Raw genomic sequence first — 26,662 nt, 5'->3', positions numbered from 1 at the left:
TCTGGTCCTTTCAAGGCCGTATCCGCTAGGCGCGGTCTGGCCCTGCCAGTTCCAGCGAGGGAGGATGTCGGAAAACATCAATTTGGTAATTGGGAAATAGCAAATTGATTTCCTTGATATCTGCCTTCATACGTCGCAACAGAGTAATCTTCGTATTTCCATACATCCCAATACTGTTCCCACCGAGGTGAATCACTATCACATGTGGGTCGTCGTGGGTGGCAGCCCGTTTCGAGCGGAGAAGAGGCATTAAGTGCTCCCACCTTCTGCCCCCCTCTGCCATCCCAGGTGATCTGGCAATGTAGCCCGAAGTTCTGGTCCAGTCCAAAAGCTCCTAAATGACCTGCAGCCTGGCGATCAGCGAGCTCCCAATGATCCAAATGCGTGGTAACGAATCGGTCATGATGCCGACAGGAATACAAAACTATAAATGGTGCAAATAGGCTACTTTATTTATAGACCTACTTAAGCATATTGTTTATACAAAAAATGCAACATTATTGGCAAATGATCCACCCCATGATTCTGCCCTCTAGTTGTGAATGGCCGACAGCATTTCACGAACAAAAGCCGATAGGATTGAATAAAATGTATTAAATACCCCCGACAATGTTAAAATAAGTGACAAGTATTAGCAATCGTGTAGTAAATACGATGGAATTTTGATGCCGTAAATATGTTCAGTATAGGCCTATTAGTTTTACTGTACGAATACCACAAAATATTGGTTCACGTTGTTGGATAAAAAAATATAACCCCACCCTCAACGTCGCACAGGCGATGATGCGTTTCCCACCAACGAAAGTGATTACACAGAAAAGGAAGCGGCTAATTTAAAAAAATCTTATTAAAGCAAACAACCGTTATTTTCTGGCAGGTTAGCGGTTTATATGTTGTTATTTCATTATGCGGTAGCACGTATGACCTTATATATGAAAAATAAACTGTCAAAACGTTTTTAGAAATTATAGCCAAAACAGGTTTGACCTCCCTAAAATAGTATAGATTTATGTGACACAAATACGGCAGTATGCTGTTTATGTCATACGTGTCTATAATGTGTGTATATAAGTTGACAGGTTGTATAGTTGATTTTTATTTTATTATTATTATTATTAATAATAATAATAATAATAATAATAATAATAATCTATTTTTGTTATTACTGTTGTTATTACTGTTAACAACTGCTTTGGCAACACTGCATGTCATGCCAATAAAGCACCTTCAAATTGAGAGAGAGAGTGTCCAACACTCTTCAATATTTACATCAATGAATTGGCCTTACAGCTGGAACAGTCTGCTGCTCCTGGACTCGCTCTACATGACACAGAAATTAAATTCTTACTCTATGCGGATGATCTGGTTCTGCTGTCACCCACAGTACAGGGGTTACAGCAGAGCCTATCATACCTACAGCAATTCTGTCTGACCTGGGCATTGACAGTAAATCTGGATAAAATGTTATGGTCTTCCAGAAAAAATCCAGATTTCAGGGAAACAGGTGCCACTTCACCCTTGGAGCGAATACCTATTGGGACCAAATAAATTAAAAATTCTTCTGAGGGAACAGGATACCGCATTAGAGGTGACAGTATGTCTCTGCCTGCCATAAATTGAGAGGGTGTGGACTAAATAGTACTGTCCCCTGCTCACTGACCTCCACTGGCTGCCTGTTATGGCTCGCATCATCAGACCCTACACACCAGCCAGACCTCTCCGTTCTGCCACCTCTGGACGCTTGGCACCTCCCCCTCTTCGCGTCTGCACTTCCCGCTCCCGTCTGCTGTCTGTCCTGGCCCCTCGCTGGTGGAATGACCTCCCCGTGACGGTCAGAACAGCAGAGAATCTCACCACTTTCAAACGCAGACTGAAGACTCATCTCTTCAGGCTGCACCTCTCCCCACCCCTCCCTAGCCTATAGTTCAGCTCACTGTACCTAGCTAGGATAATTTGATTATGTTAGTGTATCTGGCAGGATTGTTTTTGTATGATTAGGTGTGATTCCAGTGCTAGTTTGTACTTGGTAGGATTCTTGCTTGCTGAACAAGCTTACTCTACAGGGTTGGAGTCCTGATCGATGTGGTCACTTCTGGCACTACGATCCTTACTTCACTCTAGTGTTTCTTTTGCGCCTCTACATCATGAAACCTATGCACTTGTTGTACGTCGCTCTGGATAAGAGCGTCTGCTAAATGCCTATAATGTAATGTAATGTAATGTACACGATATAATCTGTGTTCATTATTAATACAAGTATATATATATATAGTTTAATAAATTGTTATATCACAAACTAAATATGTTTTAACGTGTGTGTTTGTGTGTGTGTATCTATACTTGCGTATGTGTATGGGGGGTTGTTACTCTTTTGTTTTTTCTTCTTTTTCCCCTCTTCTGGTTGTAGGGGTCTGTTTGTCATTTTGTATGTACCATTGATTTTCCAACACAAGTTTACTTGTCATGCAAATAAAGCACATTTGAATTTGAGACATTTGATGTTCTTTTTTTGAAACACTGAATCTTCCACAACTGCATTATATTACAGGCATTTTTAGCAGATGCTTTTATCCAGAGCGACTTACATTGTATCCAGTTATACAGCTGGATATATACAGGAGCAATGCAGGTTAAGTACCTTGCTCAAGAGTACAATGGCAGTGTCCTACCGGGGATTTGAACCTGCGACCTTCATGTTACAACACCAACTCCTTAGCCATTATACCACACTGCCGCTGTATACTACAACTACCTTAAAAACTATCCCTGCCCCTTATTTACAACACACCCCTTCCCCCCAAAAAAAATACAATACAAAAAGAGACACAATACAATGCCCAACCGTCACTGTTAATCTAAACATATCTCCATCTCCTCTTCATTTGCCACACAAACAGATCCCTCAATACACCAAATCCTTTTAAATGTTGGGACATCATGTACAATTTTTAAATACTCAAATTCTACTCTGAACACGCAGAGACATAACCCTTAAATACCTGCAGTACATCTGTGCATCTCCTGAAACTTTCCCAAACCTGGAAAAGTGAAGGATAAAAGCTTCCCCTCCCCCTCCTGCTACTCCTCTACTGCTGCTCTCACGGTAACTGTGGGGAAAAGGGGAGTCTCTCCTTCCATTGCCTGCTTAGTTGTTCCCATCCCAGCCCAAGCGCAGCCCGTCGTACATCTCACAGAATCCTCTCCAGGACCCTAATAGAGTGTACCCCGGTGCAATGTTGCAGTCTTTGGGCAGTAACTAAACTGCACCCCCCTGGTTGACGCAGGTGAGCTAGCTTGCATAGGCCTGCTGCCACAAAGGCTCTGACTTTATCATAGGGTTGTGTAGAATAGCCTCTTCCCAAACCCACAGTCCATTCTCAAGAGCATTCTCAGTAGCGTAAGTGGATGCCACAGGGAGGAAGGATGCCACCAGGTTATTAATGAGAGAGAGAGAGAGAAAGAGAGAGAGAATGCCCTAGGTTTTCTCTTAAAGGTGGGGTGTTACAACCCCTGTCGTAAGTTTGTTTACATTTGTCTGTGTTGCTTGTGTTTCGTCTTTCCTGTTCTTCATCTGATTGGCTGTTTCTGTCTCTGGTTACTCGGTTTGAAAAATATGCTGTTTTCCTCTTACCTGTGGAGACTAGCTCTTCAGACTTGTGCTTGTTGTGTCATGTATAGTGATTGCTTCATTTGGCTTGCGTTTTTAACTCTATTTTTGTTTGATTCCGATTCCCGGCTAGCCCTTATGGTTTGTTTGCTGATTAGATCACATGTATGATCATTGACTCGTTCCCTTCGACTCATATTCTTTCCTTAGCCATTCTAGTTTGTTTGTTTGTGTCTGACCATTCGCTCTCGTATTCAGTTCCAATTCTCACCTAGCCCCTTTGCTTTGTTTACTGATTGTATTTCGTATTTGACAATTTGCTCGTTCTCGACCTCGACTCTCATTTTGCCCTCTGCTCACCTTATAGTGCTCCGGTCAGTTAGTGAGTTCCCAGCTGGACTACAAATCCTTCGATCGGGACACAAGTTTGTTATTTTGCTTTGTTATTTTTCCTTTATTATTTAAGGTAATCTGGGTGGAGTTTTGAATCTCCATTGGGGGTATGTCATTCAGACTTTTGGTTTCTAGCTACCAACTAATTGTCCGAAGCTCAGCGTTTAAAGCCGCCTTATGCCCAGTACCCTTCGGAGAATAGCCAGCTTTCAGTTAGACTTCGATCGGCAAATAGGGACCAGAGTTACTGGTTGGTGTGAGATAATTTCCCTTACCCATTTTCCTTATCATTCATCCTGTTATGTCTGACCCTAGCAACAATGGGACATGCACAGCAGGGAAACATTTATATCCGCAACAACTTACAATCTGATTTTGAAAATTGCTGGAAAAATTTGTTCAAAGTTGTACCTCTTGCTCAGAGTTGTTTTTTTAATCCTGTAAAGCCCAAATATAGAAACAAATGAGCAAACATTTTTTCACCTTTTAGATGTTGTTGTAGGAGGCCTTTTTTTAGGAAGTTTTTAGGGAAATGATGTAATATTGCAATGTTGGCCCTAGTTGGGAGCAGAATTTGTACTCACATTGTCTGAACAAATATACTGAACAACTAAGGGTTCATTTGCAGGGTTGATTGCTTATTTAGCCCCATAACAGTATATATTTTATGGATAGTCATTTATTAATAAATAAAAAAAAACAGGATAAAATTGTATTTACTAAACTAAATTTCATTTTAGTCCCAGTGTTCAGCCATGTTCATTTGCAATGATAGTCCCAAAGACAGTTCTTTTCCTCTGAAAAGCAAAGACGAACATTACACTTGCTGCACAGCGTGTTGGTGTATCCTTTATTGCAGTGTCTGCAGCGTCCTCTCTTCGTCTTCACTGGGAAATGTGCGATTAAATCCTTGTGTACATCCAGTGGTGGGTGTACAGATGACCTCTTGGCTGGGACCCCATTTGGTGGACTCCCATCACCTGAGGATGGTCTGAGCATTCAAAGGGCTCCTTGATGTCACCGTCTGTGTTACTGGTCTCCCATTGCCTGAAGATGGTCGCCCTCGCTTTGGTGTGCTGAGAGTTGTGTTCACTTGAATTGGATTAGAACAGAATCAAGATAGATGTCAAAAATACATTAAGATACAAGTCAAAAATATTATAAACAGTGAAATATTAAAAATATTACAAATGGTAAATATCAGAAATGCATTCTCACCAGGATGAGAGAGAGGATGATAGCTGTACCTGAAACTATTCAGTATCTCTTTCCTAGAAATCTTGAGAGCTTTGCAGTCCCGCTTGTAGAGGAGCCAGGCATTGATCACAGTGAGGATAATGGTGTGCCAGAAGATGTAGATGTACCAACAGCGGGATTTCATGGGGAACTTGTATTTGGCTGCAAATGAGTCCAACAAATCCACATCTATTTGTTGTAGGTACCCACAATGTAGGGCCTCTCAACTTCAATGTAGGTTTGGTGGCTTTGTCCTAGCATTGAATCTTCTGCACAGGTTCTGGCCCAGCAAAGGATGACACAAGTGTGACCGCCCTGTTGTCATACTATTTGACAGCACAGATGTTGTGGTTCCTCTCCACTCTGATATCAAAGCTTCCTCTCCCCTTTTTCTTCAAGCTCTTCTCGTCTTCAAGGTTACAGTTGGGTAGGCGTACCTGCCTGGCTGTTCCCACGTAATGAATTCCAGGATCAAGGAGCTTAACTACCAATGGGACACAGGTGAAGTAGTTGTCTGCATAGATCTTGTAGTTCTGACCTTCTGGAAGCGTGGAGGCAAGCTTCATCACAACATTACCTGACAATCCAAGTTCAGATTTGGCTCATATTCCGTTGACACTGCCTTGGTACACATCAAGGTCACAGAGCATGCCAGAGATTCCAGTTCTTACCCACACTTTGAACCCCTATGGGTGTGGCCTGCCTCGCATATATTGCTTAATGCTGCTGAATTTCCCCTTGAAAGGAATCATCATCTCATCCACGGAGTTGTGCTCTTCCGGTACCACCTGCAGGCATTTCTCTCTGAATGAATCAAGCCATGGTCTGAGTTTCCAGAGTTTGTCTTTCTTTTCCGTCTCCGATATTGTCAAGTTGTTTACAAAATGTAATGATGTCAACAGAGATTGGAATCTGCTGCGTGGCATCACAGAAACAGAGGTGTACCGCGTGTCTGTCTCCCAATACATACGGACTCCAGACATTTGCATTAGGCCCATCTTCAGGTACATGCCAATCACTTTCTCAATTTCCTTTGTATTGGTGTTTATGGATTTTCCATTCTTTTGAAAGCTGTACTCATTTGTGTTTTTTGTCAGAGCCTGAATTATGTCTTCTGACACAAACTTCTGGAAGTACTCCAGTGGTTTTGTGGAGGGAAACGGCATCATCGGTGATATCTAGACCAGAAAAATCAGTATTGGGACTGATAAAATCCTTTTTCAGCCAGCGATACCTGTCACGGGGCATGGTGTGTTTGTTTGTTTGGGGCTCGATGTCCACATAATCACCGGCTGGGCAGTCAGTGGGTTGTTGGTTTTCTTTGCCCACTTCACCGGCGTCTTCATCTGCCTCTTCGTCACTCACATCAGTGTCGTCTGATTCCATTTTAAAATCTCTCTCTCCATTTTGGCATCAATCACATCCTGCACACTGTATAGAAGACCTCTCTTTGCTGGTGGCATTCTGAAATGGAAAAAGTAAAAAATAATAATAATAAATATGTATAAATAATACATATGAGTATTATATTGTAGTATTTTTTAAGTGTGCTAGCATTATTTCCAGAATGCTAGCAAAACATCATGTCATGATTAATGTTAGTACAACTAAATTGTTAAAATAATTTCAAAATAAACATTTAGACATATTAAAACCTTTACTTTACATGTTGTGTCCACTGTTCTGGGAAAAGCCAAAGATCCAGAGTATGCATCAGCTCTGAAATCCATTTTATTAGATGAAAGTGCTCCATTTACCTTTTTTTTTGGTAGTAAGAAACAACCTAGTTTGATATCTTGGTGAAAAAATGTTGAGTATTGCATGTTTTATTCTGGTAATGTAAGGCCTTTTTTAAAAATGTGGAAATGGAACATTCCCAGAATGCCCAACTATAGTTCTCATTCATTACTGGGGAGGGAAACAAGAGTTTCTCTGAATTCTGGCTTTATACTTGATGAAGACTGTCAGAGAGATGAAGGCTAGCAGAGAGAAAACAGTAAAAACTCTAACTCTAAAAATTCTAGCCAATCAGGGGATTTTATATAGCTCAGGCCTACATGCCTCCCTGTAACTTGATAGGTTCCACAGGTCAATTTTTGCTGTCCTTCACATGTCAGCCAATCATAATTATTAAGGTTGTGTATTTGTACTTTAGAGTGAATGTTTTTCCTTCAATTGTTATGTATAGCAGGCTTACTATGAAAATGTATATGCATTCAGTGGGCCTATATTAGTATTATGCTACAGTATCATAAACATTCAGATTTTTGTTTACTATTTTCTGCATAAATGGGCAGTTATTCCCAATGTTTTTTATAACTTTTTTTATAACTAATGGACAGCTTACTATTTAGTGTTTATATGCAGTATAAATTCTAGCAATGGTAATCTATCAACTAGTGTATAACTGAAGAATGTATTTCCTATTTCCTTTAAGTGTAGTAATATAGTCCCTTCATATTTTATGCACTAACATACATACCTGTGCAACTCAAGCTTGAACAAATACTGCCCTCTAATGGAGGTGTGCGGAATGCACAGAATTAAAAAATTAAAGGAATGAACTGTTCCAGAAAGTTGCCTATTCCAGTCTTTCATTGGGCATCCATGGCAATAGGCATTACAGAGCACCTCCACAGAGCCATGTTTTATGTATCAAACTGCTTGCGCAGTGGTCTTTCAGCAGAGGAGGCCAAGGTCTTTCAAGACTAAAGAGCAGGCAGATTTGAACAAGGGAACAGGCCAGCAGTATGTCGGAGGTCAGAAAGCACATTTCTCAAGTGGCACGGCCAGAAAGCAGCGAGCTTTGACTTATACATGATATGCAAGATTCTGGAGAGCTGGCCACTGCGTTGGTAATATCAGTCAGACAACCTTCACTACCAACACTGGCCAGTTGATTACACAGTGGCAGTAATGCAAAGCATCTCTAAAGTTCTCACAAGTGAATATGACCGGCGTTTCCCATCCCATTCACTACCAGAGCGAAGACAGTGGGCCAACGTTTTGGGACCAGAAGAGACCATGGGATGACCCCTGCTCATCAAAGACTTGCTCCATGCATTGTATGTGAGGAAAAGCAGCTGAAGGACCTTCATCATCTAACTTGCCTAGATGCTATGTAACGCCAAACATGGATGCCCCAGCTATTCCAAGAAATGTACATATTTTGTGATGCACCCGATGAAAAGGCCTATGGTTCAGTAGCTTTCATTGCTGAAGACCCTAAAGGTCAATTCCAGGTTGCCAGTTCCAGAATATCTTGTGGAATCCTGTCTTTCATTGGGTGGCAATGCCGCTCATCAAGCTGTTCCAACCAGTGTCATTCGGGGGGGAGCCTATAAGACATGACTGGTGGAATAATCAACTACAACTGGTGTTGAGTATAACTGGTGAAATGGGTCGTTAGTGGAAAGGGCAGTATTGAACTTAACTGTTGGAATGTCTTGAGCATAACTGCTGGAATATGTTGAGCATAACTGGTGAAACAAGTCAATGATAACTAGTGGACTGTGTGGTCAGTGACAAGGACAGATTCGAGCATAACAACTGGGATGTGTTTTTAGTGACAAGGACAGTTTCGAGCATAACTACTGGAATGTGTCTTTAGTGACAAGGACAGTTTCGAGCATAACAACTGGAATGTGTCTTCAGTGACAAGGACAGTTTCGAGCATAATTACTGGAATGTGTTGTTAGTGGCAAGGATGTAGCATTGGTTGTTACATTAATGAAACAAACATTATCACAAAGTATATACTTTATTCCACAATAAGCCAATTTTATTACATAGAGAGAGATACAATGTAACAGTTTATGCCAACATACATGCACATACATCCATTTTTATAAATTCAAAGATCATTATTGAATATAAATTCATTTTGTGTGCATTTATGAATATCTAAATATGAAACCTTTAAAATGTGTGATTAGTCCTACCACTACATACAGACAGCCAACAGTTACTATATATTCTGACAATGACAAACTATTACATATAAAGTCATGCTTAAGTGATAAAAATATAATTTAGTCTTGTGTAAGTTTTGTAGACATTTGCTAAAACATCACTGTACCATCAATTTTGAAAGTGATACTTTAGTTGCATTGTTCAGCTCCAACACTGACTGGTTGTTTAAACCTCATAGCCAACAAAGCTATGCTAAATATCAAATAAACCATGTCTGAATGCAAAGGTTTAATACAGAACACTACTCTAGATTGCTTCAGAAAATGGCATTCTTTTTGGTTTTCCCCAATATCCATACAATCAACCAAAATTAAAAATCAAAACCATTACATTCCATTCCATTCCATGTGGGAGGATGATCAAGTTTCACTGGGTGAATGCAAAAAGTATCACAGTGATGTATTAAAAGTAACACAATAAAGAAAATAGCTGTGGCTTTGAGGACACCTTAACAAATGTGTGGTGGTCTTTGTTCTTTTCATAGTGTTTTCACCGTGTAAACATCTGACTACAAATAAAGTACTTACTGTCAACAAAGGAAGTGTTTTTAAAGTCATCGTCCCTACACAGCCACAATAGTGTTGTCTTACTCTAGATTGTAAACAACATAAGACAAAGAATTATGGGTGGTGCACTTGTTTTCTCCAAACCCAAATCCTTATGACACAGGTTAAATGTTTAACAGCCATCTTGGCAAGAAAATATAACATCTTGTATTCAAAACTACTAATAAATCTCCCATCTAATAAACACAAATCCTTGAGTGTGTGTGTGTGTGTGTATGTATTTAGCTTATACAAAAATCAAGGTACGTAGAAAATAGTTTTGTTCTTTGCTCAAAAGGAAATAAAATACTCTTTGGAAGCCTTGAAAAAATAAAACAACGCTGATTCCATTGTACTGCTTGTTCACCATGAGAAAAATTACGATACGAATAATTCAGGATTACCACTAAATCCCATATGACTACTACTCTACAAGCCATTTTATACCTGATCCTCAAACCAGCTCACATGTATCTTGATCATATTTTCATATCTGGTTCACTTTCAGGACAGCTGTGGTCTGCCAAATACTGTTCTTGTTAACTGCTTGGTAGAAATGTCTTTTATGCCACAGGGGGTAGTTTTTATGTGGGGAAGTTCAGTAGCCATATTGTACATACTGTAAGTGGTGCCTGAAATTACAAAAAAATAAAAGCACACAGGTAAACAGCCTGTGACTTTTACAAGGTGCTTTCACGAGGAATTTTGGGAATTGAGATTCAACTAGTGTTGCTAACTTTTTTCACGTGACATCGCTACTGATTTTTTGATTTTTCACTCAATGACACAAACCATGATTGTGATCCTATATGTGCTGGCAGAACAGATCCATTTATGTAATCCAGAGGCTTCTTACATTTTCAAGTGTAAATGTTTCATTAGTACAGATGCTTCGGGAGGAAAGTACTATTCTAAGTAGAACTAACATTAGCTCTTTTGGAAATTACTATGTTGAAAAAATAGGCAGGTTATTCTGAAAGCCACTAAAGTTTGAACTGTCCTTTATGAAAAAGCCACAAGACAGCCCAAGGGTCACTAGATCTAAAGACAAAGTTATTCAATTTGCACACTGGAATCAAAAGTACAGAGACCCATGTGTAAGAGGGTAACAGCAAGGGGATTAAAGACAGCAGTACAATGCAGCTAACAATACGTCAATCCAATCAATGTCCCCCAGAATACTAAGATTTTAAAAGCACCATCAAGGCAGATGGAATATCATCTAAAAAAAGATGACATTTCTTTTTAAACATGAAATTAAATTTTAATTTTAGGATAGTTCTAGGTTTATCTCCAAGTTGAGACCATATCAGTTACAGACTGTGCTGAAAGTAAGCCTGTGCCACAACTCTCATTAAAATACACTTAAAACCCATCCACAAGATCAGCAACAGTAAAAACGTTACAGCAAGGTTGTTTTTTAATTGAAAACCCAAACTTAAAAGATAAGAACCAAAAAAAGGTTAAAAAAAAAAAAAAAAAAAAAAAAACAGGGACAAATCAGACTTAAACAAGACTGAATTATAATGTTAGGTTAATTAAAAAACCTACCCCTGTTATAATACAGTTTTTTTGGCAAAGCCATTTTATTTACAACAAAAATATGCTCATGATTACTGAATATAAATGCATAAAAGATTAAGGACAATTTCAGAACATCTTTCTGTATATAGAATGGTGTTGCAGAAACATATATGTGTAGCGTTCGTTTAACTTCTCAAAAACAATTGAAGGCACTTGGTTTAATAAAGTATACTTCGCTAATCACTGGCGCAGCCAAGCAGCAGCATTTGTAAAATGGGAGAACTCAGGCCTCCCCCACACCCAATCCAGAATCCTACAGCAACAAGCTCCACCCACGCTCGGCCTTCTGACACCCCGACTCCAAATCAGTACTGAGGATGGTCTTTTCACTTCAGCTACATCATTTTTGGATAGTCAGGTTCATAAAAATAAACAGATAAAAAATTGTATTTAAAAAAATGGATCCAAAAATGTTTTGGAATCTGTAGCTCTTTAAACGCTAATAAAATTCCAGCAGATTTGACAAAATAAGTAAAATAAGTCATTACTGTATTTTCACCAATATTCTGAATAATTTCTTCTTTCATATGATTGTACGTTCTCAGTTAGAAACAAATTAGAAATTTTGATTAGAAATTTCCTTGAAATTCTAATAGGATCTGCAGGTGTATTTTACATTTTCCCAGCATCTAAAGAGTCCATGTGTTTCAGATGTGACCCAAGTCTGATGATTGTAGTCAGGCTTCATGTGATTCACTTCTATTTGCATAAATTAGGTGACTGCTGTCACATGTATCTGTGCACACACACATACACAACCTTTTTGCATGCTCACTCGCAAACTGAGGCTGCTGCAGAAGGAACTGCGTGGAGGAAACAGGAGGTGGAGGGCTTCAAAGTCTGGGCTCTCGGGTCCCACCAAACCCCCAGGTCATGAGCCAGACTGGAGCGTGTGGCAGAAAAAGGGGTGTGAGAACCCTGCTGTGTGCCGCTCCTTCCACCGCCCATCCCGCCAAGAGGGTAACGCCCAGAAACATCCAGAAGGTAGTGCCTGAAAATGTCTGCTGGAAAAAGCAAGGCCATTTTACATCCTTTCAGAGGTGTACCTCAGTATCTGCATGGCAGCAGCAACCACTGTGAGAAAGTGGGAAGGGGGTCGGACGTGGATGTTGGTTGGTTGGTGGGAGTCTCCCTTGGCTCCACCCCTGTCCCACCCTCCTCCTCTATAACCATGTGAGGAAGCTCTCCTTGTCGATTTTGGTAGCTGCCAGCACAGACTCCATGTCATTGAGTATGTCGGAGCTGAGCGCCTCCTGAAGGCTGGGCATCAGCTCCTCCCCCTCCACTGCCATGCTTTCGCTCTCTAGAGTGCCCAGGTCTACGTGCGTGCCTGGGATGGTGTCCAGGTAGTCTGGGAAACGGCTGGGCTGGGTGGCCATGGGGGTGGGACCTACGGAATCACCTGCATGTGAAAAGGTCCATTTACAATGGAGTGGGAGAGTGACAACAAACATGCTTTTTTCACCAATTATTTACCAGCAGTTTCATATATATATATATATATATATATATATATAAAGCTGCTGAATTGATATGTACATATATGTGTGTATATGTACAGACACAAAAATATTTCCACTTTAAGATATTGCAATATAACATTATTTCTGTGAAATATATAAGTGCACATAATACATTGCACTATATTCAATTTCTGACTGCATAAAAGGTGGTCAAATGGCATAGCAAAATTTGAAAAAATTACATTTTTGTAGAACATTTTATTCTACTAATTTCCTCCATACTCTACAGGTTTTCATAGTCTATTAAAGCAAGCTTTGACACTCTTCTTTCTGATGACCTCAAAATTAAAAGGCACCAAAAGTTTTTCCCTGTAAAAAAACCGCAAGGGGAGCCATCTTCTCTATGACAAAAAACCTGGTTGAAAAGATAGTTGCCACCATGATAAAATTATTTTGTGATTTTAATTGATTAATTGGAAAATACATATTTTCAACTCTAAATGAGGACTTGGGTATGTCATAGGCACACACATCAGGACTGCTCTTAAGATAGCAATAAGCCAAATAATGTGCTCTATGGTAAGTCACTCTGGATAATATCATCAGCTACAGTGCCTTCAGAAAGCTTACTCCCAATTCATTAAAATATTTGAATCGTATTATTTTTTTTACTTCTGTATAATTAACTCTCTATAATGTCAAAATAAAGTATGTTGATATCCTCAGAATAATATTAACAATAAAAACTTATTAATTTACTTAATTTCTGTTTTCACTCCTTTTGTACTGGGCCAAGTGTATTCCATTTTGAGATCACACTGAATGCGTTAATGAGGTCCGCCTTTGTTGAAGTTGAATCCACCAGTGTCCAATTGCATTATTGCAGAATAAATATCACAGGCTATGTGAGGTCTCAGAAACAGCAGATCATACCAGTCACACTGTCACAAGCACTAAAGGGCTGCCCATGGAACTTTGGGTTAATTCCAATTGCTTATTTTCACTTATTGCATCTCTTCCTCGTGTCCTTTGCTCATTCCTTAGCTCCACCTAATGGTAGGACGCGAGGAAGAAATGCAAGGATAACATACGAGGACCGAGGAATCGAGGCAACATGTATTAGGCAAACAGAATGTCCTTGCTTCAAGTCAAGTGTCAGTTTGAAGCTACATCACAATTACAGACGTGGCAGATGTTGCGAGGTGGATCCTTTATATGTTACATGTCTCCTCCAGTAGCCTCTTCACTCGTCACTTCTCCAAGGAGCATTTAATGGATTGGAAGAAGAGCTGTTATATCTACTAAAAGCCTATCTACAGAGTATCAACTTGTTTGGGCTGAATACATTTTTAAATGAGAAAATGACAAAAAGTGTGTCATTTAAAAAATGTTGATTAAAAATATTTTTTCCATCATAAAAGTGTTCACTCGTGTTGGTGAAGGGGAAAATATTTCAATTTGGTGTACCGATAAGGCGTAAAACCTTCAAGGGAGTGAATATTTCTAAAGACACTAAATGCTTTAATATATTGTAAAAAAATACTATATATATATATATATATATATATATATATATATATATATATACAACAGCAAAAATACTGTTGAGCCATTGAGGTCTCAAAATCATAAATTCAAGATGAGGAAAAAATCACATCTCTGAGCATTGCATTTCAGAGTTTTTAAGTGTGGGCAGAAATCAGTGCCAGTAGAAATTAAGTGTGAATTGCATAACTTGAATTAGTATTGCAAAAATATGTGTCACTGTTTGAAATTAAATGTAATAACTTGAATTCAGTCTTAATTGCATTTTTAACTTAATTTAAATTAAAAACTCAAATTGAATACACTTTCAAAATTTATAAACCTCATGAATAAAATGAGTTGTTTTATTTATTTTACCTTTTATAATTAACTATTTAAAAAATCTGATATTCTGAGTTCTTTACACATTGTTTCAAGAAGAGCAGAAAACTGGCACAATATGGTAATATTTCTTACAATATGTAAATGATTTATGAAGTTGAGGTAGAATTAAACAGGAATAGTAAAATGTGAAATGATGCATTTTTCAATTTTGTACTTTTTTTTAGTACATTTTTTTTCTTGGAATTCAAACCACATTAATTTTTCATCATTAATCTCAAACAATGCAACAATAACTTTACTAATGGTAGAAAAAGTTTGCAAATACAAACCGGATGCCTAAAACCTGGCTTGTTCTGGCTAACTTCACAGAGCTTTACATTGCATAGTTGCAAGTTCTGTCCCTAGTCATCCATGGTTACAAACTTGGCATCAAGCTCCATTATGTTATGCATGTCACCCCAATACCAAAAAAAGTATTTAAAAAATATTGGCTCTGCCTAACGTTCTGATCACCGTTTGCAGTTCGACTGAATCATTGCCTGTTGCTTTTTTAAATACCCAGATGTGTTACCGAATACTTAAATTGAACTCTAAGATCTGAATTTTAAAGTGTATTGAATTGGAATTTCTATCTTGAAATTAAGTGAGAATTGCAATGAAAGGCAATGAAGACAAAATTCAATTTCAAATAAACACAAATTCCAAGTTATGCAATTTCAGCTGACACTAATTTCTCCCCATACCAGTCTTATCCCCAAAAGTGCCTTGAAATAAAGACCATTGGAGAAAAATTCCCGAACACCTGTGCCAAAGAGCCAGTCCAACAATTACATGTACGCATTCTGACATCGGCTGAAGCACAGACTTAATAATCTAAATTTGTTTGCTCACCAAAGCTGGGAGGTGTTTGCCAGTGACGCGTTTCCATGGCACCTACCTGTGTCCATCTCATCCACGCTGTTGAGGAAGTCATCGGGCGTGCGGGGGATGCTGTAGCTGCTCACGCTCAGTCCGCTGTCTGTGCTTTCGTCCCTGGAGTGGAAGTTACCGCTGGCACTGTAAATTATTTAAGAAATAAAATAAAATAAATAATCAACAGTCACACATATCTGCTTGAGTTCAGACACCTTACAGACTGTCTCCAGGACGATAACCAGAGATAAATATTTTCAGTCATACACTCAGTTTAGCTGTATATTCCCGCTCTATTGCTTTTATTTAAAGGTTTATAACCTCATATCTGCCTACAAATACAATCTGAATTGACGGTTGTGAATATTAAATGTTTCATGTCAAATCACCATCAGACCTGGGTTCATCTTAAATAGCTGAACCTTAAATACAAATTTTAAAAAAGACTTTCACCAATATTCAAAAGAGTCTGAAAGATATATTGGACAACTGATACATTGGATAAATATTTGCATTTTTGAACCATATCAGTATCAGTAGTCAAGGACAACGTGGCTGATATAGAGGACAGATATACATACACAGTGTCCTACATAATGTTTGGGGCTAAGAAATATTTTTCTCTGTACTCCACAATTTTAGATTAGTAATCAAACAATTCATATGTGGTTAAAGTGCATATTCTGAGAGTCCCTTAATATTTGTTTGAATAAGGTTTGTCAGGTATTTTAGAATAATTTTCTTTCTTTCAGCACATCTGCGCTTGTGAACCAACTTTCCACTGCTGCTGGAAATAGGATTCAGCACGTGGACCATAGAATAGCTGGCACCCAGTAACAGCAGATGTCATTTTCCATGATTTTGACCAAATCGGGGGGTAGTGTGGGCTTATGTTAATTGTTTGCTGAATGAAAAGCCATAATTTGGCTTTATAAGACCAGCAAAGTCAGGATGGTTGAGGCCACAGGGGGCTGTCTGCAGACAGTGCACATATAGCTGAATAATTTCTGTGTACAACCTGATAGGCTGAGAAAACCAGAGGAGTGGCTTAGCCTCGTAAGGGTTCACATCTACCCTCTTTCAGGAATTGGTGTAAAAAAAGAACCTAGCAATCAGGCATTCAATCACTTTCCCAAACTTTATTCATGTATAATAAATTGTGGGAAAAAATGTCATTTTGAGGAAAGAGTTTCTTGAGAAAGAACATCCATTAGACATCTGCAACTCACCAATATCTGCAAATGCAATCAGCATGGTCCAGAATGGAGTGAAAGGAATTGAAATAATAATAATTATATCTTCAAAATAAATTTAAAAGCTGCCGCTCTTGGCTTCAAACACAAACTTTGTTCAGAACGGTACTGTCTCCATGTGGTACACACAATTGAATCTCCAGCAGAGGGGGCTATTGCACAGCTCTAACAGGCCTACGATGAGTCACAGCCATGTGCTATGAGTTAGGATTAAACTGTTTACTTGTTTAGCAAAGAGCCCTCTATTTCGTCATGCAAGCTTCTGTGAATGCTTGTCACAAACTTTTATTACAATATCCTAGCATGCTGACCACTGACATCAACTTCCTGGAAATTTCAGACAAATCTACAGTGCTTTCCTCTAGTGATGGGGACTTCAAAAACGTGTGAGTGGGAGAGAAGAACAGAAAAGGCTCTGATTTATAATGAGTTCCTGCTTCACTAACTGGGGTCTACCATTTCTGTGAGGGAACTCTCACAATGGTTTCCTCTCCCTGTTCAATGTTTGGAGGCAAAGGCTTGGTGTGATGATTTGAAATTATCTAGATATTCCCCCAACCAAGCCAAACATAAATGCCTGAAAAAGCGTACATATGCTTCTCGTATGTCATCTCCGTAAAATTGACACCAGATTTGACATTTCTTTTCTGAACATGTGAATTAAACTAACCCAGTGGTTTCCCAAACTGTCTGTGCTCCTGACTCCAATTTTACATAATGTGTTACATTCAATTTTGTAGATGCTCTTACCAGAGCAATTTATGGTGTAGGAGAACATAACTAAATTCATACCTGATTTATTTGAGTAATAATGCCAGAACTGGCAAATTCGCAGACCAGCAAGTATACAGTGCAGTTTGTATTTGGACAATGATACAATTGTTGTTTTGGTTCTGTACTCCAGCACATTGAATTTGATATGAAACAACAATCACTTTTGGTCCCCTAAAATGGGGGACTGTGTATAAAAACGGTTATAATTCCTACATGGATCACTGGATATTGATATAAATACCCTTAAATTAAAGCCAACAGTCTTCACTTTTACCTCATATTTGTTGTTTCATATCAAATTCAATGTGCTGGAGTACAGAACCAAAACAACAATTGTATCATTGTTAAAATAATAAAAGACAAGTGAGCCAGTTCCAGTGGTACCCATATATGCCCAAGCCATAACACTACCACCACCATGTTTCAAAGAAGATGAGGGGTGCTTTAGATCACTTTTTCCATTAATTCCTTGTGGGTTAGCACCAGAGTTTCAAACTGGATGTGAGCTTGTACCAGGCAGCCAATGAGATGAGGAGAGGTATGACATAAGTAGGTTGGGGCACACATGTCATGTGGAAGCATTCTGTATTAGCTGAAGGAATTTAGTAGCACAGGCAGGAAGACCAACAAGAAGGAAATTATAATAGTTCAGGCATAGGAGTACTAGGACCTAGACCAAGAGCTGTGTAAAGAGGGTGCTAAGGAAAGGGAGGATTCTTTGGATATTGTATAAAAAGAATCTACACACCCAACTCACCGCTGCTGCATTGCAGGAGGAGAGTTGATTATTTAGGGTTACCACAAGACTTTTTACAGTGTAAGTGCTCAAAGTAAGCTCTCCTGTAGCATCAAAACTGAGGAAGAGGTCTTACATAAGGGCCTTGGAGGGCTGGGCTCACCTGTTAAGGAATGGGTCTGAGCTGTTGGAGGTCATGGTCCGGATGTCCTGAGACATGCCTGGTGAGGATACAGGGTTGGGGGTCCCTCCATCCTGCTCCATGCTGGTGGGCAGCTGGTTCCTCAGGGCCAGTTCCTGTAAGTGGGAATCCACATCATTTGAGCAAATGGGGCCAAATAACCTCATCTTTGCTAAATTGCATCTTTCCTTGTTTGGGGTAAAATTCAGCCATTTCAACCAGCCGATTCAAAATATCAGTTGGATTCAAATCGGCTAGTTCAGGATGCCTGTTCCATTTCAATCCAGCCAATTCAGGTGGTCAATGCAATTTTAGTAGAAAGCAACTGATTTCAGTTCATGAATTGAAAATCTCCCACAATGTTCTTATGGAAATTAAATAGAACCAACCTCCAACACTGATCATGAGTTTCACGAGTTTCCAAACCAGATCTGGGTAAAATGTATATTTCAAAAACTTCAACTCTATAGATGCTGGTAAAATTAGGCAAACTTTAACTGGTAAGAAGTTTCAACAAAAACATGATACATTCTTAAATGTTATTTGTAAACTTTATTAGTGAAGTGAAAAAAAACTTTTCATCAACATCAACATTCCAATATTGTGTAATTGGTACAGCACAACCACACATTTATTTCAGGTAAAGATGTCATATGATAACTGCAAGGTGAACTACAGATTTTTTTTTCTTCTAAATAACATCTAAGGTTGCCCTTTCAAGAACCACAATTTTGAGTATTTTGACATGCAGTTGTGAGTACCAGTGAGCATGGATAATTGCCGCCCAGGCCCAGCCAGGCTTCGATTCTGAACACTCTGGCTGGACCCTCCACTATTACTACCTTTTAGAAGAATGGCTACATATAAAATACTGGCACTTACAGCCTTTTACCCTCCATTTTGTTTTTCACAAAAGTAGAATATTACGCATTTTATTAAGAATGCTAAATTGAACCAGAAGACCCGAGTCTGTTGGGGTTGGAACAAATGGACACGATGTTCCAGTCTGGAGGTTCCCCCCCCCCCCCCAACATTGGCTGTTCAAAATTTATGCTGCTTTTTGGCTGTTAAGATGAATGTTGAAAAAGAAAAATCCTCTGCACTCTTACATCCAAGTAGTGCTGTGTGTTTTGGCTATAGCCACACTTTAACTTGGCTCTAAGAAACCCTGCACATTTTTGTAAGCCGGAGAGATCTGAGCTCAAATAAACGAAAACCAAAGAGACTAAAAATATCTCATAAAAGAGTTCCTTGTATTATACTGTTGAACAATAAGGCCAAACACATTTATAGCCTCAGACTTACCCTTCAGAGTTAAATTAAAATTCCAACTGTTGCCGAAAGGTTGAGTAATAACACACTTTTCTGCAAAAGGCAGTTTTGTGGCATTTTCTCAAGAAATCTGCTTCCTTATGAATGATTCCTAACCCCTCCCAACAGGGTTGCATAAGGACATGTTACTTAAGTGTATATTTGGGCTTAGCAGAGGACAAATCAAACTGAAAATGTCTTGTACACTTAAAAAAATTAAATAAAATTGGATTGTGACAATACCTCCATTGACTCCTGCTACTCGTGGGTGTACGGCAACCCCTGAAATTGTGACATCTTGTTTCTATGGAAACTAATACCTCTTTTCAGACATAGCTGGAAGCGGGCCAACTTGCTTAGCAGAGGCTCTGCATGTTTTATCACTATCACTTTTTTTTTTAAACCTATATTCCCTTATTGAAATGGTATGTACAGAAAATATATTGCAATAAAATGTATGATCCACACATTGAAACACTTCACAATATGTCAGGATCGGTAAATAATAAAAAAATAAGCAGGGTTTCTGACCTGGGGTCTCACCTGCCGAAGCAGATCCTGGTGCTTCAGCCTCAGTCTCTCCTTCTCCATCTGCAGCTGCTGGAGTCTCATCTGGCTCACTCTTGCCTGGGGGCTGGAGGGCAGGGGCGGGGCTTGCTTCACCGGGCCGCTCTGGTTCATCCGCTGCTGATTCAGAGCTGGGTGGAGCAAGAGGAGGTCGGGGCACATACATTATCGGACCCTTGTGTGAAAGCTTTGGGTCTGACAAGCACGAGTTTTGGCAACCTCATGTGCATGCTCTGGCCATATCACATATATATATATCAGGGGTGCACAACAAGGGCCGATCCGTTTCAGGATTTAGTGACAAATTCTCTTCTTAATTATTCAATTAGCTCAATCATATCTTGATCTTAAAATTGCATAAGCACCAGCTACAGCTGCACACTACAAGCACACCCTGAATAGTTTACTGTGCTCAAGTCCAGGAGTTAACCAGCCTAGTTTATAGAGCTGTCAAAAAACTAAAACTAAGGTAATCGGTTGGAACAAAAACCAGCATGAACCCCCCAGGACAAGAGTTGTGCACCCCTGATATATATACAGGTGGTAAATTAAAGAAAAACCCTGAATGAATGAGTGGAGAAACATAATGATAATGCTTCCAAGCAGGTGTATTGCATGATACAATTAACCTATAATGCTCTGTGGCAACAGTACAAAATTAGTATTGTACCTTATCGGACCTGTTTTTTGTAGTTGTTTCAATTACCTTTGGTATGCACTTATTGTAAGTCGCTTTGGAAAAGCACCTGCCAAATAAACGTAATGTAATGTGTTGGCATGTATAAAAAAAGAGGAATATATCAAAGTGAAAGAGGGATCATTATTGGGGCACAGATGGCAGGAGCTTCAGTCACAAAGACTGCTCAACTGGCTAGTGTTTCAATAGGAACAGTGACTAAAGTGACATCTGCATCTTTAGCCGCGTTTCCACCGCAGGAACTTTACCCCGGAACTAGGAACCTTTTGAGGAACTCAGTGCGTTTCCACCACAGGAACTAGTTCCGGGGGCTTCATTTTACCCCCAAAAAGGTTCCTGCTCCGGGGGTAGTACTTTCCAAAAGTACAGGAACCTTTGGGGTGGGGCGCAAGCATTGAAAATTTCTGATTGGTCGACTACTTGCAGTGTTATTTTTTTTTACTTTCAGCCGCCATGTTTAAAAATCTCCAGCCGCAAACGGATTTATTTTCATAATAACTTAAAATCAAACTTGTATGTTATGCGGCGCAGTAGCCTAGTTTTGGTTATAGCCTGCCAATGTCTTGGAATTATAACGTGTGCTCTTCTGTTATTTTCTTGCTTTACTATTCGTTTTATAAAATGCTAAGCATTCGTGCTGGGACAGCATATTACGTACCAAAACATTCAAACGGATTAATTCGGTTGCTGAATATTTTCTTCCGGATTTTCTTTGTTAGCCCGTTGTAATTGACTCAAAACGTTTGATACAGTTATGTGAGGTATGCGGTAGTTCTGCGTAATTCACATTGGTGATAGCCTACAGTAAAAGCAAATTGGAAATCACCTTCCGCACTTTTTGTCAGGGTACAATAACAGGTTAATTCTAGTAATCGTCCCTTTAGCTTTTTCAGACTGCCGTAATTTTACTCTGCCATTCTTCAATTCCACAAAAAGACCAGGAAGACTATGGACTAATTCATCGTGCATGGTTCGCATCTGGAGGGCACACTTCGCTGCTCGGCTAGCAGTAACTTCGAAGGAAAGCAAACGGTGGCTGTACCACTGCTAATTTATATTTTCACGCAAGTCCGAGTTTTCATTCTATTCTTGTCATTTTTGCGATTAGCCTATATGGAATTGACGATGAGAAAGTAATCAAACAGCAAATTGTTTACAACGTGTGCATGTTTTCTGCTGTTGCTGCCAGTTATATTGGAAATGTGAATGCATTCTGTCGCCTCGGATGTCAAGACATGAAAGTGAATGTTCACATAAAAACATAATGAATGTGTTTGAGAGGATATATAAAACAGTTACAATCTGACTATTGACCTGTTATATCCTATTTGTTGCATAACAATGGTCCAAGTTCAACTACCAACGACAGTTTTGCTTGACAACGGTAAAATATGCCCAAGCGGCTGCAGAAGAATATTTCAATTCCAGGTGATTAAATCGATAAAAATCAATAAATACAAAAGTAACCATATACAGTCATTGTTGGTAGCCCGTTGTATATAAGTGGAATAAACCCCTCCGGACTGTCCCGGTTATTAGAAAATAATGTAGGCTACTTCGGTGGTAGTATGGGGTTACAGAAGAAATCATAGGACAGATGGACCGACGACAACGTCGCTTCTTGGTAAATGGTAAATGGACTGCATTTATATAGCGCTTTTATTCAAAGCGCTTTACAATTGATGCCTCTCATTCGCCAGAGCAGTTAGGGGTTAGGGGTTAGGTGTCTTGCTCAAGGACACTTCGACACGCCCAGGGCGGGGTTTGAACCGGCAACCCTCCGACTGCCAGACAATCGGTCTTACCTCCTGAGCTATGTCGCCCCTCCTGAGCTATGTCGCCCCATTTTTCATACGTCAGTGGGCTAATTTGCCTAATCTTCGTGGGACTTTAGACCGCGGTGGAAACGCAGACAACCATGGGCTGAAGGAACCTTTTAGTTCCTTGAAAAGTAGTTCCTGGGACTAAAAGTTCCGGGTACTTTTGGTGGAAACGTGGCTTATGGGAAAAACATCATTAAATAGAGTCGTAAATTGTGGTCGAAAGCGCACATTCGATGACCGTGATGCTTGTGCATTAGTTCGATATGTAAGGAAAACAACATAGGGTGGAATATTATAGTAGTATTGCATAACCCCTCATTACGGAGACAAATGCACATCTGAGAGTTCAGTGGTGAAAAAACTATAGGCACTGGTCTACAGAGATGTGGAAAAAAGTGATGAGATCAGATGAGTCATCCCCCATCATATTCTCAAAAAGGGTACAAGTGCATGTGTGGCATACAACAAGAGAATGGTACAGGCCTGAATGCTTGACCCCTATACTGAGGGGGTCCGGCGGCTCTGTTACGCCCTGGGGGGAATTTTTATGGCATAGTTTGGGTCCCCTTGTCCCCTTAGAGGGGGGACATTTCTTTCAAATTTGTCAAACTAATTTGTAGTGACCTGGTATTTAAGAAAGGATTGGGAGTTGGTTTGCTCGGATTCACAGGAGGTTTGTGTTAGACCAATCGGTGATTACCGGAACTGCTAGTTCCTGGGACCTTTTTTAGGTACCGCATTGGAGGGATGGCAAAATCTAGTTGCAAGAACTATTCACAGTATGCTTCTGTGGGTGATGGAGACACATCCAGAACCTGTAAGCATGGTTTCACGGCACGGTACGGTACAGCAATGAAAAAGGGCCATCACACACACTCCTTTACTGGAGCACGTTCCCCTACACAGACCATGTGCCCTCACACACACTCCTCTACTGGAGCACGTTCCCCTGCACAGACCACAGACCATGTGCCCTCACACACACTCCTCTACTGGAGCACGTTCCCCTGCACAGACCACAGACCATGTGCCCTCACACACAGTCCTCTGCTGGAGCACGTTCTCTCACATACACTCCTCTACTGGAGCATGTTCCCCTGCACAGACCATGTGCCCTCACACACACTCATCTACTGGAGCATGTTCCCCTGTACAGCAGCTTGGAAAACAAACACGGTCGGGCCTGCCTGCCAGCCAGCCTCCAAGGCTCACATGCACCTCCCTTCCGTGTGGCCTCACACCTCGATCTCCTCCTCAGTTTCTCTCCCTCCATCTCCTCCTCCTGCTTCCCCCCTCCCACCACCAAAGGTCTGGAACAAATTAGCAGCTCTGGAGCAGGGAGTAAAAGGACTCTGGCACAGGCTCAAGTCTGTCTGGATGAGTCGGCGGCCCTGCCTTGGGCCTCACGCAGCCAGCAAAGGCCCTGCCCACCGTTAAAGGAGCTCCGCTCCCTTTTCCAGCAGCCCACATGCTACAGTAAGGCTAAGTATGGGGGGACCCTTCCCAGAGTGGCCCCACCTCTGCAACAGGCTGTTGTAGGAGCTCTGCCTATCAGACTGCAGGCAAACCAGAGTATGAGGGGACCCCCACCCACCCCCCGACAAAAAAGAAAAGTGTGTTGTTATGCATATATATTACAGTCTGGCACAGTAAAGCATACCTATGGGAGCATCACAGAAGAAAAACAATGTGCGTTAATGGGGGCATGTATGAGGGCTGCAGAGTGTGCATTGATTAATTGAAAAAAAAAGTGAAAATTGACACAAATTTATGCCACTGAGAGGAAGTGGAGAGAATGTGCTGCCCAGAGGGGGCTGGGGGGGTTGGGGGTGGTGATCGCTAAATCAGTGAATGATGAACTGAGCTTTCTTTCAACCCCCAACAGCAGACAAATGCGTAAATAAACAGGTTTGAAACCCTAAAAACACTGCCCACTCCCCCTTTATTGTGTTGCATCTGACAGAGAGGCCAGCTAGAACCTCATTTCCCATCATTCTGCCTGCTGGTTCCACACTGCTGGTTTTTATATATATTTTTTTAAACACTGGATGAAGTACTTGTAAAGGCGAAAGCAGGTCATTCAGCCTATCCACACTCACCATTTACCTACAGACTACAGAGTACGCAGCAGTGCGTCAAGCCCGGACTAGAACACCCTGAGGGTCTCTGCCTATACTACGTGGCCTGAAAAGCTGTTCCACACACTGAGGGCTTATGGTGCAGGAAAAATAATTCCTGCTATTTGGATAGAATTTCGGAATTTCAGTGGTCCAAGCTCACCAAAACGCGAGTCGAGGCGGGGGTCCAGCCAGGAGGTGGTTTTGTTCTTGTGGTTGATGTAGTAGATCTCCCCCTCAGAGGTGATGGCTTGCTCCCAGCCATCAGGGAGAGGCCCTGGGACAGGAGAGATGGGCGGGATGTTCAACACTTATTCCAAACAGGGGGAGGTTTTGGTTTCCACCTCTGCTGACCTTGAACTGTTTAGATTTTCTGGCTCTTTTCAAATATCAACTAAGAGTTACAGACCATTTCCCACAAAGAACATCAATATCTTGCACGCAAGGAACAAAGGACTAGAAGCTTCTGTTACCAGCAGAACCTCCTAGAATAGTCACATGCATAGGAGTGAAGGAATGCCAGTGCAGACTATCCGACTTCCTCATCAAATCTACGGTTGCTAATCCCTTGTTTAGTCACTCAGTAAAGGCCAACGATTTTTTGGGTGTAGATATTTAGTCACTAAAATCTCTGGGAAATTGAAGTTGCACTGCTGTAACATAAATTGTGATGGAGCCTATTGCTTGTTGAAGTAAAATCCAGTATCTCAAATATAAAATATATTCTATATCAATAACTACAGACAATTTACTCCTGCCACTTGAAGGGAACTTTAGAGCAATTTGAAGGGCAATTTATCCATTAAGTTGCATTTACGATTTCACATGCCTAAAATCATTTAAAAATTATAAATAGGAAAAAAAGTGTATGAAAACCCCAGGAAATGCAAAGTACAACGCATGTGCAATGCACACGGCACTTCTGAAAGGCTGGGGATACCCACCTGAACAGCTTTACTTTTGGCACGACTGCCTTTAAAGAGGAGGGCCTTCATTATGGTATGTTACCTGTTGCGGTGCAGGTGAATGATCTATTCCCTCCCCCACTCCCCAGACAGGGATATACTGTGTTGTAACATTTGCCAGGACACACCCTCAGGGTGTGGAGGGGAGAGGCAAAGGGGTTACCCAGCCATGCCAGTTTCCCCAAACACCCCAGCACGTTAGACAAGACCAGACATGTTCTGCGACAAACATACCTTTGCCTGGGGAAGGTTCTCACACAACAAAGCCGTCTAAAGAGGTTTCTCTGAAGACACAGAGCTGAGGTGGCAAGTGCCAATACAAGTGGTAAAAGTTGTAAAGATACCTTAAATGTGTCCAATTTTGCACATGTGGGACTGCATTTTGCACATGCATGACGACATTTTACTGATTCCTCCCCTCTGCAAAAGTGAGGTAAAGGTACTCCAATTTGCTGCAATGATGATTCATATTGACCATACATCCATACTGACCATAAATCCATATCAGAATACCTAATTTCTCAAAGTAAGAATATTAATTTAATTTTTACTTGTTGGCAATTCTTGAGACTTATTATGGCCTTGGATAGCTATTACAAAAGATGTAATATAACTTACTGCGCTAGACAAAGTAAAAGATTAGTTGGAACATACAAC

General features: G+C 40.3%; 1 protein-coding gene across 2 annotated transcripts in view; it reads right to left on the bottom strand.

Annotated features, from left to right (window-relative positions):
• Positions 1–8,977: 8,977 nt before the first annotated feature.
• Positions 8,978–26,662, bottom strand: part of LOC135263757 (transcriptional coactivator YAP1-like) — a 51,958-nt gene continuing 34,273 nt past the window's right edge. Inside the window, exons 4-8 of one of the 2 annotated variants that reach the window (XM_064352118.1) lie at positions 25,204–25,317; positions 20,380–20,534; positions 18,508–18,641; positions 15,607–15,725; positions 8,978–12,739 (exon numbers count right to left, since the gene is read on the bottom strand). In XM_064352118.1, the coding sequence (XP_064208188.1) occupies positions 12,501–12,739; positions 15,607–15,725; positions 18,508–18,641; positions 20,380–20,534; positions 25,204–25,317 (761 nt within the window). In that variant the 3' untranslated portion in view covers positions 8,978–12,500. Of the gene's footprint in view, positions 12,740–15,606; positions 15,726–18,507; positions 18,642–20,367; positions 20,535–25,203; positions 25,318–26,662 lie in introns of both variants that reach the window. The other variant, XM_064352117.1, reaches the window with a different exon arrangement.

The sequence above is a fragment of the Anguilla rostrata genome, chromosome 9 (assembly GCF_018555375.3).
Source record: "Anguilla rostrata isolate EN2019 chromosome 9, ASM1855537v3, whole genome shotgun sequence".
Lineage (NCBI taxonomy): Eukaryota > Metazoa > Chordata > Actinopteri > Anguilliformes > Anguillidae > Anguilla > Anguilla rostrata.
Note: the sequence above shows the minus strand (reverse complement) of the source record. Positions and strands in the feature narration are given on the sequence as shown.